The 18,850-nt window shown below is 39.4% G+C and overlaps 1 protein-coding gene across 2 annotated transcripts in view; it reads left to right on the top strand.

The window, feature by feature from the left end:
- The first annotated feature begins 2,154 nt into the window (after nucleotides 1-2,154).
- Nucleotides 2,155-18,850, top strand: part of wdhd1 (WD repeat and HMG-box DNA binding protein 1) — a 30,215-nt gene continuing 13,519 nt past the window's right edge. Inside the window, exons 1-25 of one of the 2 annotated variants that reach the window (XM_086072335.1) lie at nucleotides 2,155-2,244; nucleotides 2,502-2,587; nucleotides 3,862-3,970; nucleotides 4,094-4,245; nucleotides 5,841-5,952; nucleotides 7,456-7,506; nucleotides 7,591-7,686; nucleotides 7,764-7,856; nucleotides 10,075-10,181; nucleotides 11,344-11,485; nucleotides 11,596-11,809; nucleotides 12,070-12,260; nucleotides 12,356-12,540; nucleotides 12,940-13,181; nucleotides 13,708-13,845; nucleotides 14,048-14,204; nucleotides 14,667-14,781; nucleotides 15,051-15,182; nucleotides 15,261-15,487; nucleotides 15,610-15,740; nucleotides 15,828-15,884; nucleotides 17,156-17,187; nucleotides 17,268-17,432; nucleotides 17,555-17,697; nucleotides 17,941-18,076. In XM_086072335.1, coding sequence (XP_085928461.1) covers nucleotides 2,511-2,587; nucleotides 3,862-3,970; nucleotides 4,094-4,245; nucleotides 5,841-5,952; nucleotides 7,456-7,506; nucleotides 7,591-7,686; nucleotides 7,764-7,856; nucleotides 10,075-10,181; nucleotides 11,344-11,485; nucleotides 11,596-11,809; nucleotides 12,070-12,260; nucleotides 12,356-12,540; nucleotides 12,940-13,181; nucleotides 13,708-13,845; nucleotides 14,048-14,204; nucleotides 14,667-14,781; nucleotides 15,051-15,182; nucleotides 15,261-15,487; nucleotides 15,610-15,740; nucleotides 15,828-15,884; nucleotides 17,156-17,187; nucleotides 17,268-17,432; nucleotides 17,555-17,697; nucleotides 17,941-18,076 — 3,204 coding nt within the window. In that variant the 5' untranslated portion in view covers nucleotides 2,155-2,244; nucleotides 2,502-2,510. Of the gene's footprint in view, nucleotides 2,245-2,501; nucleotides 2,588-3,861; nucleotides 3,971-4,093; nucleotides 4,246-5,840; nucleotides 5,953-7,455; nucleotides 7,507-7,590; nucleotides 7,687-7,763; nucleotides 7,857-10,074; nucleotides 10,182-11,343; nucleotides 11,486-11,595; nucleotides 11,810-12,069; nucleotides 12,261-12,355; nucleotides 12,541-12,939; nucleotides 13,182-13,707; nucleotides 13,846-14,047; nucleotides 14,205-14,666; nucleotides 14,782-15,050; nucleotides 15,183-15,260; nucleotides 15,488-15,609; nucleotides 15,741-15,827; nucleotides 15,885-17,155; nucleotides 17,188-17,267; nucleotides 17,433-17,554; nucleotides 17,698-17,922; nucleotides 18,077-18,850 lie in introns of both variants that reach the window. The other variant, XM_086072334.1, reaches the window with a different exon arrangement.

Below are 18,850 nucleotides of genomic sequence, written 5' to 3'. Positions count from 1 at the left end.
ATGTCCGGACAGAATGAATTGGGGCTGTATCATACATGTATGATACAGTACAAGCTGTATTATACAAGTCATAGCTACTTCTGTGTTCGTGTGCCAAGTGCCGGGCATGTCAGAGCTCGACAGGCTAATGATATGGAAAATTCTGCTTTCGCGCTAAATCTAAAACCATCCACTTTGTTCACTGCAAAGGACATTTCTAAATGTCAGGGCTTCAGTAGAGCAAATAGGGAAACAAGGACATGAAAAATACAATTTCCTCTCATAGTGGTGTGGAATCCCAATTCACATGTCATTTATCTCCCCTCTCTTCTAAACAGCTGTTAAAAAGGGAATACATACAAAAAATGAATAAAATGGAAATGATTAAATACGTTGATTTAGCAGTGCACAAATATGTTGCTTTTTTTATGCTTATATACTGTAGTTTGTGTTTATTGCCCTCTTACTCTGTGACTAAACTGTCCATTTGTCCCTCTTTTTCCAAATGATTTTGATCAGATTTGTAAGTGTCGAATGTATATGAAGAAGGGTGGGTGAGAATGTGTATTGTAGAAACAGTTCTGATGGGTAATTGGTGAAAAAATATTTTAAAATTAAATTTTTAATAATTTTGTCAGTGTGTCAAGGATTTGTTTTCTTGCAATGGGACAATATACCAAGCAGTGAAACAGCCAATTAATTAAGGACTCACTCGCCAATCCACCTATTTTTAGCCCATAAAACTCACCAGTCAGACATACAGTACATACTTCTGTATACTGCTCCCTTGTGGACAAAGTCTCAAAAAGTCTAGCATCCAAACGCTACAGCTTGTTGATTATAATGAATGACTACAATCGTGCACATGATCTCATATTGCTTGGGAGGCCAAAGCGGTGCAGTGCAATTCAGATGTGTGTAGTGCATGCCCTTTGAGGGAATCTTATGTATTGTAAGATTAGAATTCTTCTCCAAAGTGGATCATTGTGTTGCTGTCAAATCCTGCTTTTAGTACTGTGAGGTACATGTGGAAACACTGGTATGATTGCCTTTTTTAATTATTGTGAGAATGCTGAAAAGCATTCGGATTCTTTATTATTATTATTTTAGGCACAATTTATTCTCCACACTTTTTTGCCGTCAAACAACTCCCACATAATACTTCAGATTTACACCATTCAAGTTTTAAAAAATTCACGTCTTCCATCTACGTTAAATATCAACTTTTCCCCCATTCATTTTCAATGGGACAGACATTGAAATGTTTCAAAGTCCCACTTTGCACGCCCACTTCCATACATACAACTGATCATCATTACCAGCTCTGATACTGCTCAGTGGCGCACTTGGTAAAATGCCATCTGACTTTTTGGGGGGCGCGGGGGAATTTTATGTATCAAAAGTACTAAAGCTATTGGTACTTTTTAGTATCGGTAACTGGTATTGAACATACTCACTGTGCATAAAAGCACTTTGCAAAAGTCTTAAGCACCATTACATTAATTGTTTGCTAAACAGTAATAAAACCATGTATAGAATTTCAAGAGCCCAATTGAATTAGTGGGGGGGAAATGTGTAGTGTCACATCTGAGTTTGTCAGGTGCTATCATGATTCTGAGGGGGTCAAATGGTAAAAATAAATTCCAGTGTCGACGCCTTCATTACAATTCCTAACCGCATGTAATAAACTCATCCTTAGTACGTGCACCATAATCCCACAAAGGTTTATGGAAATCACTTTTGTGTTTTTTGGCTAACAGTATCTGTCCCATTACAAAATGTACTGTTTTACTATGTCCAACTTGTTCCTGCAGAAGCTCTCTTCAGTAATAAGTGAGTCTCTCAGATTGCAAATTATTCCAAATTGTAAACCATCAGGTGGAGTAAATGGCAGAATATTTTTGAATGATCGTAAATTTAAAATGATATTGTTATATAACCATTTTGTCAATAAAGAAATGTTTCCATTCTTGTAAGTATGACTGAACTTGTTGACTCTGGGTTTGAAAGCAACAACCCCAGAAGAAGCAACTTTATAGCATTTCAAATGTCGCATTATGAATGTTATTTTTATTCATGCACAATGTTTCGATCTTACTCTTTCGTACTTTGGAGTCGCTGTCCGTCGCTTTAACAAAGGAGGCGTGTCGGATGTTGCGTCATCGCGTATGTTGGCGGGACTGGTGACGCCTGTTTCCTATTTTCAACGTAACGCGGGAGATTCAGGAGTCGAACATCAACATTGAAGAGTCTCCCGGCAGAGTTGTAAGTTGCTATAAAAACATTCAAGTTAAGATCAAGGCAAAGTTCCATCATTAAATGATGATCCTAAATGACGGTTTTATGTGTGATGAGTAAAGTTTGCTATATATATATATATTCGCTTGCTTTTGTGCTAGCCGGACTCCTTTGCTAGCTTACCTCTGAAGCAACAGGCGGTCGACGCTTTAATTAATGTTTTGGACAAGAATCAACGTTCTGTCTGATCTAATAAATATTTTTCCTCCTTTCTCGTCTGCTAGTTTTTCAAAATGCCTTGCGAAAGGAAAAATATGCGCTACGGGCACTCAGAGGGGCACACAGAAGTCTGCTTCGATGACACTGGGAAGTATGTCAACTTTATTACGTATTTTATACACTATTATATTATTTTTGACGATGTGTAACTTTTAGCACATGATAAACTAGGCAACTCGATGCACTCCAAGAAGCATATTTGAACACCTTCACTTACATGATGCAAATGATGGTACCGTGGGAAAAAGCACAGTGCACACATTAAAAAGTACAATAAGACATTGCGCTGTCCATTTTTGTTTTTGACTTTGCGGAAAATTGAGCAACAAACCATTAAACAAACGCAGTGGTTACTTTGCCGTGACTGGCAACTCGCTACCTAGCGTTATTTTGCCGTGAACCGCTGCCTTAAATGGTTAGCTGATGGCTTTATTCCGAACATGCAAAAATAATAGTAGCGCAAAAATGTGCAGTCAAAACAACATAACAAAACGGCAATTTCACCTACATGTCCGAAAAGGGGTTAAGGTCGGAACTGACACAATCCGAGCGGGATAAATCCGATTTCCCACTTTGCTCGAATGCAGCATTTTTCCTCGGTGAAACGCCGCTCTGCTCATTGAAAAGCATTAAACTTAGGATCGTTGTAATTTGATTTGTGGGGATTATTTTAATTTGAAAATGTGATAAAATTTAGTTTGACTACTGTAACAATATACCTGGCTTGTGTGCTAGTCACACACACACGCTGTGGAAAATAAGTGTTGCATTGTGGAAATAGCAGAAAATCCCAGATGTTTGGAATTGTCAATTCCACAATTTGACACCGCACACACCAATAAACTAAGGCTGTGTCCACTCCTTCTATTGGGCACTACACTACTCGGGGCTCACACCATTTTGGAGGGATGTCCCAATGTCCAGGGAACAAAAATGTTGATGCAAAATTACCCAGAATGCACTTTGAAAAGTAGTAAACATCGATGCTCACTCAATCGGTTGATATAGACCACAATGCATTGCGAGTATGAAAAAAAAATGGCGTGAGTGACAGCGCAAGCGCGTGAATCAAAGCGGTACTTTACCTATTTACGGAAATAATTCATTCGTTTTAGTTGAACATATGTACGACAAAGAAAACAAAATACAGTTTTAAAACATTTTCATTAACAATAAATAGTCAGTGATTTATTCATTGGATCATAACATGAATCCCTCCTTCCCTTACAATGAATAATTTCAGAATATTTCTGGGTAGCAAATAATTTTTGGCTTTGAATAAAATTTTTGTTACCTGCAGTTTTATGATGAGTTTTAATAAGTTAATAAGAAATGAACAGAACTCAACGTTCTGATTCTCCTCAGGTTCATAGTGACCTGTGGGCATGATGGAGATGTTCGGATATGGGAGGATCTGGACGATGAGCCAAGGTTCATCACTGTCGGCGAAAAAGTTTATTCCTTAGCCCTCAAGGTTGATCATTTTTCCATTATAATTAATTATGTTTTTGAATGTGTTGCAAACATGAGTTCATCGCTCATTTTCATGAAAGAATTTTGGTGTTCATGAACTTCACGACACATGTTCTTTCTTCAGAATGGCAAGCTTGTGACGGCAACCTCCAATAACACAGTGCAGATACACACATTTCCCGATGGTGAGCCGGACGGCATCCTTACCCGGTTCACTACCAACGCCACGCACGTCACGTTCAACACCACTGGATCCAAAGTTGCTGCTGGCTCCAGGTACCAACACTGCCTTAAATTATGTAACCTTCTCTTTTGACCCAATCTTAAAGTGTTCTTTGAGCATTTTAAGGTAACAGTTTTTAGATCTATCATCTGTGCACATGTAATAACCTTTATCTGCTCAGCTCCAGGTTGTTCAGGTGTACTTGCTGTTCATTAACCGTGTCATCGGTTGCTCATAATATGTGTTTATTTATTAAATATTTTCTTGCAAATACCATAAACATACTGCATTGAGGCTTTTCTGGGAATAGTTTGCAGTCTTTCATTGTGCTTGCTAGGCTTCTTGACAGGCAATGCAGTTTATCTCGAAGTTGAAATTGACTAACTTGCTTATAGGAATGAATGATTGTTGATTATGTTATGGTGTATGAAGAGCAAAATAACACAAAGTACTTTTTCCCCCAAGTAAGAGCCAAACCACATGTGGAGGTGGTGTGAAATGTGGTTCAAATGAGATTTTGCAGATGTATCATGAGATCAAGCGCTCTGGACGGTCAAATTGGGTATCAGAGCAGCCTCTGCGTCAGTCGCACAGCAACCAACGTCATGAAGACGGTTGAATGCTATTTTTATCAGCCTCCTCGATCGCTCTGTCGTTCTCGTGTGGTGGCTGACGTCAATAACGTAACTTGACAACACAAGTACTTGCATGGTTTGAAGTCGTGTCTCCATATTTTATATTCAAATGATAGTAAAGATAATTATTCACAATTTCTTCATTATTCAAGTTGAGCTACAAATTTTAGTAACAAGGCTAATAGTTCCCACCTAGTGCTTGACAGATTTTTGGTTGAACGAATGTTCATGTTAAGTGTCTCATTGCTTTGAAATGTGCTTGTGGTATCGAACTTTTGTTGTTCAAGTGAATTGCAGTGTTGTCCTAAACTGCGCATCTTTAACTTTAGCTGTTTTGGTAAATAAACACTAAAGCTTGAGCTTGTCACATTATTGCTTTTGATAAAATGTGAGAATATCCAGCTTATTTGTCCATATTCCATCCTCATCTTTTCCCCTCGAGATATTCAGAAGAACCAGAGCTGAAAGATGTGCAAACGTCGCTTTCGCTTTGTCAAATCACGCACGTCTGCTATGCTTAGGCTTCAAGTTTAGCGGCTAGTCAGGAATTCTTGCATGCCACATTAGTTGAATTCAGTTTTGATCATGTTATGACTCACCGGACAATGATGTTGTTCTGTTGAAGACTAATCTTCTTCTTCAGAATGACCCTCACACATTGATGTGCTTGAATCACATTTCCGGCACACAGCGCATAGATCGGTTTATGATTAGCTGTGATTGGAGATGTCTGCCTGCTATCAGAATTGATTTGTGCAGAGTATGGGGCTTTATTGATGCGGGCATTTTCACACTGGTATTTTTTTTGTTGTTATATTGATTTTAAGAAATGCAGACATCTGAAGTTCTTTGAGAGATAGGCATCTGTTGGACACTGAAGTGAATCCGATTTTTATTTTTATTTTTTATTTTTTATTTTTTTTACAGCTGACATGCTTCTTGTTTGTGCTGACCAGATTGCCAGCTTCTACCAGTGCGAACATACTGATTTGTCGTTTCTCTCCTTGCCTCAGTGACTTCTTGGTTAAAGTGGTGGAAGTGTCAGACAGCAGCCAACAGAAAACCCTCCGGGGCCATGAAGCCCCTGTGCTCAGTGTTACCTTTGACCCCAAAGATGACTTTCTGGTGGGTACATTTACGCTACTCAATGTGTTTCTTTTGATTGTGAAGAAAAAGAGGCACTTTTTTTAAACTCGGGGAAATAGTTAAAGTGGATCGTCAAAATACCTCTACTGGTTGTTCTAAAGTAACGGTACATATTTTCAAATTATTTTCCACTCACCACAATTGTGCTCACTATTGACACACTTCTACCAGTGAAATCGGGTAATGTGATGTAGGCCAAAGTTGGTCCAATTGAAGTCATGATTGTCACCGCCACTCCACCGCAACAGTATGTTTGACTGCTGTCTCCTCTCAAGTGGAATTCCTTCCCATGCTCTTAAGTAAATAGAGAATAACTTGATTATCCCCCATTGCTTCTCATTTCTTTTTCCTTAACTGATGCAGTAAATGAAATAAACTATTACCAAGGCAATAATTAGCTGAGCCTGCTGTGCTGTACTTTAAAAGTTAAAGCAGCATTTGAATCCTGTAAGGATTGGATTTACTGTATGGTGTTTAAATGATGTGACCATTTGATACTTGTTAATATTGCTAGTATATGCAGTTTATGTGTTGATTAATATGTACAGGACATCCCTAGTCATCATAGTTTTGTTCCTCTTATGATTCGTTCTCTTTCCTTTCATCTCTTACAGTATGTCATCTAAATACCTACCGGGTGAAAAATGCAGTCAGGCCCATTTGCATTTGGTTGTAGGCGGTCCCCCAATTTTTCTGTTTAAAAAAAAATATCTAGAGAACATATTCTTGTTTTGATCATTTTATTCATAAAAAAAAGTCAACGCTGGCATTTTATCATCACAGATGCAATATACTGTATAACAACTTCTTAAAAATTGCAGTCGGTGTTCTACGCAGCCCCACTAGTTTAAATATGATATTCTGATTGATATTGCATTAGTGGAATATGAGTATGTGGAATTTTGCCACTTGCTGTCGACTGAAGATGACATCACAGTTGCTCAGGTCTCAGGTAACAACCAATTACAGTGCAGCTTCAGTAAACAGGTGATCTCTGATTGGTTGTTGCCTGAGCCCTGAGCAACATTGGGATCTTCAGTCAACAGCAAGTGACAAAATGGCCGCCCCCTGAGACGGATAAAACGTCTGGATTTTGCTTCATAACTCATATTCAAAAAAATCAGAATGTCATGTTTAGACTATTGAGGTCACATATAACATAGTATTGTCACGAAATGTTTAAGGTTGACTTCCCCTTTGCCTTTAAAGCACTTTAATACAAAATGGGGCATTTTCACCATTGGTCTATAATGTACCAGTATTACATAATGTGCTCTTGATTTGCTAACTTGTACCTAAGAGTTGCACCTGTTTATAGGATATACGATTGTAATATTTGATATTGTGTTAATAAAAAAACATCATCTCATCTCACACAGCTGCTTAGTTAGCTTGAGCCTTGGGCCTTGACAAGACAGCCCCAGTTTGTGTATACTAAGCAGACCTGTATCAGTAATTTCTACCAAACACTTCTTTCAACAGGCGTCTGCCAGCTGTGATGGCTCAGTTGTTGTGTGGGATATTGAGGAGCAGGTACGTTCAAGCCAAACACTTTCCACATAATGTTGTTTCATACTGTGTCTGTTCTGCCTGATTGGATTTTGTGCACCAATTCAGACTCAGGTGATCAGCTGGCCTCTGCTGCAGAAGACTAATGATGTCAGCAATGCCAAATCATTGTGTCGCCTGGCCTGGCAACCTCGCACAGCAAAGGTTAAGAGACCAAACTGTTCATGTTGTCTTGTGGTTTTGGCTCATCTAATTGATGTGTGCACATTGTCTGTCATTAGTTTTTGGCAGTTCCCGTGGAGACAAAAGTTCACCTCTACGAGAGAGGGTCCTGGAATCATGTGAGCACCCTGTCTGACGATCTGCTCACTCAGGTAAGTTTCACACAGCTGTTTTTTTTGTTTTATAGAATAGTTTTTGACTATTTTTATTAATGTAGTTGTAATTTGCGGTGGTGTACAACTACACATCTTTAAGTTGATAAAATAAATAATAGAGAAATTTGGAGAATGCTAAATATGGCGCTAAATAATATAGTTTTCATAGATATGTTCTTATTTTTATTTGTTGTAAACTATATTGAAAACTATAACTGGAGGAAGTGACAAATATATTTGTGGGTACATTTGACTCTTTGTTCCCACTCTAAAAAGAGTCAAATTTACACTTGGAAGGGAGTAAAATAAAATAAGATAAAAAAAAAAAATATATATATATATATAATCACTCAAGGGTTGAGGAACAAACCCACAACTTCAGGTTAAATTTACTCCCTGAGCCATGCAGCTCATACTGTGTGTTAGTATATCGCTCGTTTCAGCTACAATCTTTGTAACTCCAAGAGATATAAGCAAACAGTAGGAGTGGCATAGCTCAGGTGGTAGAGTGGCAGTTTCCCAAGCTGAAGGTCGTGAGTTTGCTCCTCAACCCTTGTGTACCTTTTTTGTAATTAAAATTTAGTCAAAATCTCTCCTTGCAAAATTTACTAAAATCTTTAATAGTTTTTTTTTCTTCATAGGATTGGCAAATTCTCCCGTGCACACTAAAAATACTTTGAGTAAAACTTACTTTGAGTATTCTACTCTTTTCTAAGTGTAAATTTTACTCTGTTAGTGTGGGACCAAATAGACACTGTTTAGAGTCAAATTTACTCTACAAAATTTACTGTGTAGCTTTAATCAGTCTTTGTTAATATAGGCCCGAACTGGCGAAATATATTCCAGATTGAGGACCATTCAGTTTTTGACAACATTAATGGAGAGTAATTCATCTTCCATATACTTTACATACAGTACTTTGAATACAACATTGGTTAAACAATTAATTGATAGGATTTTTTTGTAAGTTTTTAACCTACATCAATACTGTACTCCGTGTTTCATACAGGTACATTTCCAGACTGTATGAAAATAGCTATAATATAATTCTGCAGTGCAGACCCCATACGTTACTACCACAATTCTCAAAAAACAAAAAAAAACCAACAACAAGAAGTTAACAAAAAAACTATTCAATCATAGGTTAAATTGATTTATAGTTAAATACAATTTACTGGTCAGTATGGGTTCAGAATGAATAGTTTGATGATGTGTTCAAAATTGACTCAGACTGTAGAAATAAGAGATGAAAGGAACAATAAAAACATGCAATATCATTTTAATTGACCTTGAAAAAACCTTTAAATCACATTGACATGACAAAGTTGGAGGAAATTGTTATTAATCGTTGCATTGAAAAAGGGTTAGAAGTTATTTGGAAAGACGTGAACAATTTGTGAAGAAGTTTCATAATCAGTGCTCAGTATGTTTGTACATTATTTGTGGTATCTCCCAGGTGTCAGCATTTGGGCCCAAGCCATTTGTAATGTATCTGAAATGTTACATTTAATAGTTTTTGACAGCTGCAAACAGTTTCTGTTGAGGTAATGATTTAAGACAACTCCAGAAAAGTATTGAAAGGGAATTAAACATTCCATAAATGTTGTTTGGCTACAATGAACTCATCATTAAATGTGAACAGAACAAAATATGTTACTTTGGAATTTACGCAGTATATACATGTTTAAATACATCTAGATGTGATTAAAATCAAAAGAGTCTAAGGATATACCTGTATCTGATATTTTTGAACAGTTCAATTCTTATTTATTTTTCCCGTGCAATGTGAACAATACAATTCTACTTCTCTCTCTCTCTCTCTCTCTCTCTCTCTCTCTCTCTCTCTCTCTCTCTCTCTCTCTCTCTCTCTCTCTCTCTCTCTCTCTCTCTCTCTCTCTCTCTTTTCAAATCCAACTTGGGCCTCTTTCATAGTTGTACATGTATCCGACACTCAAGTTATGCTCATCCGACCTATACATCATCAAAAGCCAAATATGTGCTTCGCTTGGACAGGGAGACTACGCACTCACAATCATCTGCGCATTTATAAAATTGTTTAGAGTAACAGTGTTCATTTTATATGTGACTTGAATTTATTCCCATTTGAAATCATGAAGGCATAAAATGTTGATTCAGTTGTATGAAACAAAACAAAAAGTTGTGTTCTTAAAAAAAATTTTCCACAATGTTGACTGTTTTTCTTTTTTGCTTTCAGCCCATTAATGTGGCGGCATGGTCTCCATGTGGACGCTTCCTGGCAGCTGCCAGCGTGGGGGGTTTCATAACAGTATGGGACATTGAGAGCAAACTGTGTGTAGAGAGGTATGTAATACATTTGTGATCTAGTTGTCATTTTGACAAAATGCTGAAAATGAATAATACTAGGGCTGTCACTAGAATCAGTTATCCTAATTATTATCCCATCAATGGGGTAGATGCCATGGACCTCTGACTTCCGTAAATCACACACGATGCTGTTTCCGGCTACTGCTGCGACACACAGGCTGCGTCCCAACACTCGCACCCCCACCCCTGCGCTCCCTCAACAGGGCGTCTCAACTCTCTGAAATGCTTCGGACAACTGAGACAGACACACTACACACTCGCACCAGTCTACGGGAATGCGCAACCGAGGGGCACAAAGGCGGAAGCGCAAGCACTGGGACGCGGCCCACACGTCACAAACAGCAACCGGAAACAGCGTGTGTGACACTCGGAAGTCCCGCCTCCTCCGTGGCATATACCCCATTACTTGGGTAATCGCGCCCCGCCCTGCTGCTCAACCCACATTGCCCAGTTAACTTTTTTTCCCCAGTAAACCATCAGACAGTGACAGGGCTTAAAGTACTCTGGCACAGTGCCAAATGTCCGGCGTAAGATATTTTTGGACGAGAAAAGCCCTCTAGTGTGTGTGTGTCTTGCTTAATAGCGAATCAAAACATTTCATCCAAAACATTTAGTATAAAGAGTAAGTCAAACAGCCATGATCCAATCGGGCAGAGTAGGGCGGGTCTTGTCTTGAAACAGCACAATGACAAATTCAATTTTGTGACCCGCACATCTTCAAAGATGGAAAAGAAACACATTAAACATGATGAGAATACATCTTTACTGGAAAAAAGTGTGGATAAACTTTACTGTAATGACATAAACTTTATTTTTGTCCTGGTTTAAATTCAAAGCGACCCTATTTGGTATGTTTAAAAACTCTTTGGAGTATCGCTCCATAGAATCAGACATTTGGTGCCATGCAGCAAACACAGAAGTGGCCAAATATTGGTTCCAGGTGTCACAAATATGGTTTGAAAATGATTAATTGTTGTAGTCGACTTCACTGAGTTTGCCGATTTCACCCCCACCAATAAAATGCTATCTTAATCATGGATATTCATTTTTAATGCAATAGTTTGTTCCTATTTAAAGGCATTTAAAATCATTTCCAAATAAGAGTTCTTTTGTTGAAGTTGGCTTATCTGCTCCGTAGGCAGAAGCATGAGAAGGGCTTCACAGTGTGCGGTTTAGCCTGGCACCCATCCGGAAGTCAGATTGCTTACACGGACACTGAGGGCTGCCTGGGCCTGCTGGAGGGTTTCACGGCATCAGTGTCGAAAACCACCACTTCCAAGGTATCGTTCGTATCTGTTTTGTTGAAACACTCATTTCTAGTGTCACCAAAAGTTACACTTAGTGCTGTGTTCAAATCAAATCAATGTCTCTTGTTCCGGATTTTCATCAGGTGACTGCAGAAAAAAGAGAGAAAGGCTATGATGCTCTATTTGATGATGATGACGATGACCAGGTCATTGATGAAGGATGGAGTGATGCTAACTCCCCCGCAAAGAAAGCAGTCAGTGCTGTCAATGAGGATGAGGATGACGAAGATTTCATCATACCTGCAACAGGGCGAGTGAAGAACAGAGCAGCCATACTGGATGATGAAAATTCACTTGGTGAGTGTTTGGTGACTCAAAGTGAATCACTAGTGACCGATTGTCTACTTTAGAGAAGTGAATTAAAAAATCACTTTGAACAGCATTAACAAATGTAAAGCAGATTTTCAGGGTTTAAATATCCAGTGTCATTGTAAAAAAAAAAAAAAAAAAAAAATCCTGAACATTTCCCTGGATAAAAGCACCTTTAGCGTTTTGATGGGACATTTCTTCAGGGGCCCTCCATTCACAACAATCGTGTACAAATACGGGTTCCACAGATTCAGGCTCGTTAAAGCTTGGTGGAACTAAATTTGGAGACGACGATGACGATGATGGCGACCGTGCCGTGATGACTGCAGCTCCTTTGCCTGCGACCTTGCGGCCTGTTTATGAAGGGCCACAACCAACGCCACCCCAGAAAGCTTTTCAACCAGGCTCCACCCCCATCCATCTCACTCACCGCTTCATGGTAGTTAGCGATGATGCATTTTGAACTATTCATGAATCATGATTTTCAGTTGTAGCTTACCAAGAGTGAGTTTCTCATTGCTAACTCTCCCTCAGATATGGAACTCGGTGGGGATCGTGCGAGGCTACAACGACGAGCAGGACAATGCCATCGACGTGGAGTTTCACGACACAGCTGTACACCACGCCATGCACCTCACTAACTCGTTGGGTCACACGATGACTGATGTTTCCCAAGAGGCTGTGCTACTGGCCTGCCCCAGCACAGATGAGCTTGCCAGGTATGCCCACTGCTGTCCACTGAAGTTTTCAAAATCCATGTATCATTCGTTCATTGTTACAGTTTGCAAATGGGAATTGAAAAATGAAAAAGTGAAAGTCTGTTTTATATAAATCACCGTTGGCCACAGAGGAACATCAAGTCAGTCAAACTGTATTCAGCTAGGTTGATAATCATTTTACGAGCTCCGCCACCACACATTCGAGTTCATCCATTCATTTGTCATTTCCTTATCTGAGTTAGGGAGGTTATCACTAGTTTAATCAGGAAAGGCTGACTTTCCCTATAAAAAAGACGTCCTCGTTTTCATAGCCTCATTGGTTGAAACAGCTGTGTAAAAAAAAAAAAAAAATCCACATGCTATATAGCAATTGAAACATTGTCCTCTTTGCTTTCTTAGTAAATTACACTGCCTTCACTTCTCGTCATGGGACACCAACAAGGAGTGGATGGTTGACTTGCCCAACGGAGAGGACGCAAGGGCATTGTGTCTTGGTCAAGGCTGGGCGGCCGTCGCCACCAGCGCGCTCATGGTCAGGTTTTTCTCCATCGGAGGAGTTCAGAAGGAAATCTTCAGTCTGCCGGGAGCTGTCGTTTGCATGGCGGGGCATGGAGAGCAGTTGCTCATTGTGTACCATAGAGGTACACACACATTAAATACACTAAATGCATATTTATGGTTATGATTTTTTTTCATTTTGCCACTTGCTGTTGACAGAAGATGCGCTGGGCTCAGGCAACAACCAATCACAGCTAACCTGGTTTCTGAAGCTGAGCTGTGATTGGTTGTTACCTGATGTCATCTTGAGTCAACAGCAAGTGGCAAAATGGCTTCCTTCTGATATTGATAAAAACTGCTGGATTTAGCTGCTTAACTCATGTTTCACAAATGCAATATCAACCAAAATACTGTATTTAGACTAGTGTGGCTGCATAGAACATTTTTGTCAATAATTTTTTTTTGGGGGGGGGGGGCTGACTTCCCCTTTAAAAGCATTACACTAGTCGCACTGCAGCTATACTTGTGTACATCATGTGGCCAAATCGACTATTTGATATGATGAACGAGTCATCCAAATACTCCTGCATTAATAGCAATTACTGCAAAGGCTGGTGAAGCATTAAAGAGTGCATATATTTGATTCTGTGTCTCATTTGAAATCATCAGGAACAGGTTTTGATGGGGATCAGGTACTGGCCGTCCAACTACTGCAGTTTGGTCGAAGACGGCGACAAATCATCAATGGCGAACCTCTCCCAATCTCTCCCAAATCCTACCTATGCTGGCTCGGATTTACCGCTGAGGGTACCGCCTACATTTTCTTGATTATTTTTAATTAAATGTAAAGATTTCTACCAAACATTGAAATTTTGTGGGTCTGTGACAAAATTATTTGCATCCATCATCACTGTGTAAAGAGCTAACTAATCATCGAACCTGTATGCCTTTATTTTGCCCATTTTCATTTTTAAATGTTAAAGATGTCAGCCTGGTTGTGTATTTTCAGGTACCCCATGTTACGTGGATTCTGAGGGGGTGGTACGAATGCTGAACCGCTCCCTGGGCTGCACGTGGACACCAGTTTGCAACACGAGAGAGACTTGCAAAAGCAAATCGGACCACTACTGGGTAGTTGGGGTGCATGAGAACCCTCAGCAACTCAGGTGAGTCCATCATCAGATCTTATATCGGCTCTGCATAAATTTGAGAATCATAATTCTATTTAATTAGCTCCCACTCGACATTAAATAGCAACAAAGTTGAAGGCGCAACAACAAAGCCACAACAATGAAAGCGTACAGTATCTTTTAGCAGGTGGGAAAAGGTTGGTTCTAAGGTCGTAATAATGATTCACATGATGGTAATCATGAGTTTTATAGTGAGCTGTTTGCTAGGTAGAAGATGTGTCAGGTTAGGCTCCTTGCTACTTTTTGTTTAAATTAAATTACCTCATTATAATGATGAGATAGCAAAGGTTTGACTGCAGCATCTGATCAGCTGTTTGTCAAGTTACAAATGGTTTATTTCTGTATTTACCACATTACAAGGTAAACCAGAGAGTAAAATATATTGCATGTATACAAATAAAGTTGCAACAAATATTAAAAATCTGATCTGTTTTTAAGGTGCATACCATGTAAAGGCTCGAGGTATCCCCCCACGCTGCCCAGACCTGCTGTGGCGATCTTGCCTTTCAAGTTGCCTCTATGTCAGACCACCACTGAGAAAGGACAGATGGAGGTAAACACAGAAATTGCAACTTCTGTAAATTTGAAATGGAATTTCAAAGATGGACTGCAAAAGTGAAATTTTGAAATTATCTTTTGTCAGACGTGTATATCAAATCGTTTATCTCTGTCTGTCCTTGTGTTACTCATTATGCATATTTGAAATGGACCAAGCTCCATTTTCTTGTCTGATCAGCATTTCTGATTCACAGGAAGTGTAAATATACGATGAAATCGGGATGTGATTTACCCATTTTGCTTCTTTAATCGATAATCCTCCAGGAACAATTCTGGCGGTCAATGCTCTTCCACAACCACTACAGCTTCTTGTCCTCTAGCGGCTATGAAGTGGATGAGGTTGGACAGAGTCAGTCACAGAAAGAGCAACAGGAGCTGCTGATGAAGATGTTTGCAGTCAGTATAAAAACTTCCTCATTTTATGCTATGGTTGTTTTTCATCCTGACTGATTCCTTCAATTTTGATTCCACCAGTTGTCATGCAAGCTGGAAAGAGAGTATCGCTGCGTTGAGTTGGCGGAACTAATGACTCAAAACGCGGTGACGCTGGCCATACGCTACGCTTCGAGGTCCAGACGCATGGCACTCGCACAGCGGCTTAGTGACATTGCTCTGGAAAAAGCCAGTCATATTCTGGAGGAGGAAGAGGAGGAGGAGGAAGAGGAGGCAGAATACCCGGACGTCAGGCGGACTTCATCAGGGTAATGCCAAAATATGAAGGAATGTGATATTTCAATGTAGAAATAGGAGTGCTATTGCTACTGCCCAACAGTATATCCAAATAGCGATCTCACTGACTTAATTCACAATCACATATGGACAGTTATGACCAGGCTGAGGTCAGAGAAAAACGTCACCGCAGGCAGACACTGGTAGACGAACCGGGCCTAGAGCTTGAGGCGCAAGAGGACCAACAGGCAATGGAGTCCGAAGATGGAGCAGAAGCCCCAAAGCGTCAGTTTGCCATAAACTCGGTTTACGTTTGTTCTCTTTAAGGCTACCAACTAATTCCATACTCATGCCTTGTGTCTGATCCTGCAGGTTTAAACTCGTTTGCCAAAGGTCAAGGATCACCCTTAAAACAAGCAGCTCCACTCTGTAAGTATTTCCTCAATCAACTGCCTGCATCTTTACATTTGAAATTATCCAGTATTGTCATCATCAAATCTTTTTAAAATGTATTATCCTATTGATTATTCCATTGAGTCAAAAAATTTATTATTTATATATTTTTTAATCAATTTATTATTTTTTGGGCAATCTTCGAAAGTTGGACGTTAAGTTGAATTGAGTGGATATAAGTGCTCATAATTTGTCTTCTTTACATATGCATTAATAAACACACCAACAAGCCTATGCTAAACGGTTAGCCATTGTGATTAGCATTAGCGCGCTAGCGATTACCATTTAAGGTAAACACTTAAGTTCACACATACATCATTATATCTACATTACACGTGTCTTAAAAGTCACTGACAGACGATGTTTCAACATTATTCCTCGACTAAACAAGGGTAGTGCTAGATGTCAGGTACATGCGGTTTTCTTATTGGCATGTTAAGTGCATGACTGTCCCCTACTGGTTAAGTGATAAACACCTAAAACCAAGTGGCAGGTTATATTTTGGAATAATTACAGCCCAAGTGCAAGTTAAGAAGTTCAGAACTTCTTTTCCTGTATTTTGTCTTTAATAAAAACTAGGGCTGCAAAAAATATCGATCTATATCGCAATTTTCGCCCAAGCATTATGCATATTGTGAAGACATGCAATAAGTTTCATATGGAATTTTATGCTTTTATCTGAATTTGACCAGTTAGACGTTAACTAAAATGTGCACCGCCGTCCAAAAGTTGAACATGATCGAGAGGTAATTACAATTAATTAAGAATACATTGATTTTGCTTATTTTGCCGCATGACAAAATGTAATTCTTTCATTAGATAATAGAAATGTAATTTATTTAGGTACATGTTAAATATCGCAATAATATTGATGTATTCAGCAACTATATTGCATATAGCATGTTTTTCCAATATCGTGCAGCCCTAATAAAAACCCACTAAGTACTAAGTCAGTGAACGTATTTAAGCCGACAAATAACATCTGCCATCGGCCATTAGATAAATAAATAAAGATCAGATCACAGCCGCCGTAGCAGTCTACAAAATTTTAGTCGACCTATTTTTAAAGCTGACTTATCCGACTTGGTCGACTTTTTTTCCCCCCCCCCAGCCCTAAAATGATCTAAATGGAAATTTTATCAAATTGCAAAAGGGTAACATTTTCGTGCTACATTGCAGTTTTTCCCAATAATGACATTGTATGGCAAAACAATGCCTCACCTTTGGTCTGTAATTTGTTTTTGCAGCCAACAAAGTTGGGCGTTCAAACCCTTTCAAGGTGAGTTGTGTATGTCATTTTAACAAGTAAATGCTTATGTACGTTAATCAACCAAAAGTTTTTGGACGGGATGCATGCAGGTTCTTGGTTCGGGGAAGTCCTCTCCTGTGTCTTGTCAGCCTCGGGTGACAAACATCCTGGACAACATGACATCCAGCAGGAAGTCGGCTCCACTAAGTGCATCTGCTGCAAAGTCAAACAAAAGCCCGGTCCTCAAACCACTCCCTCCTCGAGCAAAGACAAAGGCACTATTATTTTTTTAAATTTCTGGCCTCTATAAATCCTCATATTGGATGTAATTGTAATGGCGGTCATCCTGTGCTGTCCAACTCTACATCTACATCTTGTTTATGATTTTTCCATCCAGGCTCAGTCCACTCTCCTGCAGATGTCAGGTGCAAAGGCAGTCATTAAGAAGACTCAGGAGATCATGGAGGCCAAAGATGATCAACAGAAGCAAGCAGATCTCCCAACTGCTCCCTCGCCAGCGGACAATGCTGAAAATAACAGGTACAAGCCCTACGTATATTTTCCCCAAAGAAATACTGTTGTTTATTTTGAGAACAGTCACATCGTACAGTAAATGCGCAAGTGGATTATGCCAATTGAACATTTTGGTAATTACAGGCATCTTCTAGTCGTGTGTTTCGGTGCATTTCCGGTAATTATTCAGAGTGCTTCATGTTGCAGCAACAAACTAAGTGCAATTGGGAGACTATCTTGTTCTCACTTAAGGTTTTTGCTGACCACCAGACCAAAAACAGGCTTCCAGTTGTGGTTGGAAGAGAACAGGAAGAACATCATAGCAGACCACCCTGACCTGGAGGAGACGGACATCATCAAGGAGGCAATGGGACTCTTCAGGACTCTTGCAACAGAGGAGCGACTGGTATGAAACACGACTAAATACATCTTAAAATTAACGCACTGCAATGATTCATTGGCACCAAGTACAAATAATCTGTGTGAAATATTTAAGTACTTTTAAAAATGCACATGACAATCCTTTTCATTTATGGCCTAATTCCCCCTCTATATTTCCTGATGCACAGTCATCCAGATCAATTATTTAATACATGAAGACAGATTTTTTTTTCTTTTTTGGGGGGGACATTGTGAGTGTTGAGCGCGGTAACCTGGTCATGACCTTGCATTCATCAAGCTTCTTAGCAGGCAGCTGGATGATGCTCCATACGCAAGGGGGAGGGTGTGGATGTGAAGTGGTGGGGGGAGGCATGCTTGTTGCCTGGGAACCCTGTTGAGGGCACAGATCATTGATCTTATGATTACACTGTGAGAGACAGTGAGGCGGTTGGCCGAGCTGCTTTTCTTTTTTTTAGGCAGATTTCTTATTTGCGTACTCTGTAGTCAACTACTTTTGCAGCTGCCATACATTTTTTTTTGTATTGAAAAGCACATTTGCATTTTCTTTTTCCACTCATTGTTTGGCCATGAACATGCTACCTTCTCATACAGTATCACCGGCGGCCATGACGCAAGCCTCTGAGAGTCTTTAATAATCATTAATAGATGTGAAAAGGTATGAAAATGACCAAAATCGCTATTGTTAAAAATGACAAAAAGAGATGTAAAGACAAAGCATTACAGCAAATTTTGGCTTGAATACAAAGATCTGAAATCGGCAAGCGTGTACTTTTTGCCA

Source organism: Leptonotus elevatus, chromosome 3, assembly GCF_054856555.1.
Source record: "Leptonotus elevatus isolate MCC_2025b chromosome 3, RoL_Lele_1.0, whole genome shotgun sequence".
NCBI lineage: Eukaryota > Metazoa > Chordata > Actinopteri > Syngnathiformes > Syngnathidae > Leptonotus > Leptonotus elevatus.
This window is presented reverse-complemented; position numbering and strand designations above follow the sequence as displayed.